Source organism: Theobroma cacao, chromosome 8 (genome assembly GCF_000208745.1).
Source record: "Theobroma cacao cultivar B97-61/B2 chromosome 8, Criollo_cocoa_genome_V2, whole genome shotgun sequence".
In the NCBI taxonomy this organism is placed as follows: domain Eukaryota; kingdom Viridiplantae; phylum Streptophyta; class Magnoliopsida; order Malvales; family Malvaceae; genus Theobroma; species Theobroma cacao.
Genome location: NC_030857.1, coordinates 9,136,566 through 9,138,575, shown reverse-complemented (window position 1 = coordinate 9,138,575; position 2,010 = coordinate 9,136,566). Strand labels below are relative to the sequence as shown.

The following is a 2,010-nucleotide window of genomic DNA, read 5'->3' as shown; positions in this document are numbered from 1 at the left end:
CGAAGCAACGCCGGTTAAAGCAATCACTGAAAAGGTGGAATAAGGAGGTATTTGGAGACATATTCCACAACTTGAAGGTGGCAGAACAAAGAGCTACAGATTGTGAATTAATTTTCCAATAGGAGCAATCAATTGAGAATCGGGCAGCAATGAACAAAGCATATGCTCAGCTTAATAATTATCTTAGTGTTGAAGAATTATTCTGGAAGCAGAAATCTAGTATTAAATGGCTTGTGGAGGGTGAACGTAATACCAAGTTTTTTCACATGCGGGTCAAGAAGAAACGAATCAAAAGCCACATATTCAAGATTCAAAATTCGGATGGCAGTTGGATTGAAGAACCGGATGTAGTTAAATCCTCTGCATGGAATTCTTTTCCTCCCTCATGAAGAAGGAATCGTGTAATATGTCCAGGTTTGATGCTTCATTGATTCCTGCTATTATTTTTGATAATGATAATCGGAGTTTATGTGCAAACCCATCCAGGGAGGAGCTGAAAGAGGCAGTTTTTAATATTGACAAGGATAGTGTTGCTGGCCCTGATGGATTCTCCTTGTATTTTTATCAACAATGTTGGGATACAGTTGCTAATGATCTCCTGGATGCAGTAGTTGATTTTTTTAATGGGGCTGACCTTCCAAGGGGAATCACATCCACAACAATTGTGCTGCTGCCCAAGAATCACAATGCCTCGACATAGAGTGATTTCAGACCGATAAGTCTTTGCAATGTCTTGAATAAAATCATTACTAAGATCTTAGCTAATCGTCTTGCAAAGGTGCTTCCTTCCATCATTACAGATAATTAGAGCGGCTTTGTAGGGGGGAGATTGATTAGCGACAACATCCTACTTGCACAGGAACTAATTGGGAAGATTGATCGAAAGTCAAGGGGTGGAAATATAGCTCTCAAGTTGGACATGATGAAGGCATATGATCGACTTGAATGGGATTTCCTTTTCAGAATACTAGAGCAGCTAGGATTTAATTCTCAATGGATTTGCATGATTTGTCGTTGCATATCTAATTGTTGGTTCTATTTGCTGATAAATGGTGGTTCTGTGGGATATTTCAAGTCAGAAAGAGGACTCAGACAAGGCGACTCCATTTCTCTTCTTTTGTTCATTTTGGCTGCCGAATATCTATCCCGAGGGTTAAATGCCTTATTTGCTCATTATCCATCTCTGCACTATGCTTCATATTGCTCCATGTTAGTCAGCCACTTGGCGTTTGCAGATGATATTCTTATATTTACTAATGCTGCCAAATCCTCCTTGCAAAAAATTCTTAAGTTCTTGCAAGACTATGAGGAGATTTCTGGACAGCAAATAAACCACTCTAAAAGTTGCTTCATCACTCATCGAAATGTGACAAATTCGCGTAAACAGATCATCTCTCAAGCCACCGGCTTCATCCATAAATGCCTGCCTATCACGTATGTAAAACTTGACCCTATAAATAAATGTCATAACATACATACGCTGAGTAGCATGTTATTATGCTAAGAAAGTCCCTAAGAATAGACGAAACCCGGTATTGTACCTAACGGTACACTTGAATTGATTTAACCTCGAACTAGTTCAAATAGGAATCGTAGGATGAAATTTAATATTTTATAGTCAAGAAATGACTAAAAATGATTGTTCGGAGTTCGAGGGTTTATTTGGGGAAAAATTGAAAATTTTGATGTTCAGGGGTAAAATCGTAATTTTTCCACCCGTGGACAAAATTTGAGATTTTGAGAGAATTTAGATCACATTTGACAAATTGGAGAATGATATGAGTATAAGGGATGAAAAATATGTCTATGGGCAATTTTTCAGTTTTTGGGGTAAAAATGTAATTTTTTACTTTTACGGGGGTAAATGTGTAAATTTCAAAAATTACTCCACCGAGACTTTGGATAAGTCTGAGAATTTTATCTAAGCTATGGATATGTGGGACAAGTGTATGGTGAAAATTTGGAAACAAATGGATGAAATTTTAAAAATGGGCCAATGGGAAAGTGACA

General features: G+C 37.6%; 1 protein-coding gene across 1 annotated transcript in view; it reads left to right on the top strand.

Annotated features, from left to right (window-relative positions):
• Positions 407-2,010, top strand: part of LOC108663020 — a 9,950-nt gene continuing 8,346 nt past the window's right edge. The window contains exons 1-2 of the mRNA XM_018125505.1: positions 407-607; positions 860-1,438. Coding sequence (XP_017980994.1) covers positions 407-607; positions 860-1,438 — 780 coding nt within the window. The remainder of the gene's footprint in view (positions 608-859; positions 1,439-2,010) is intronic.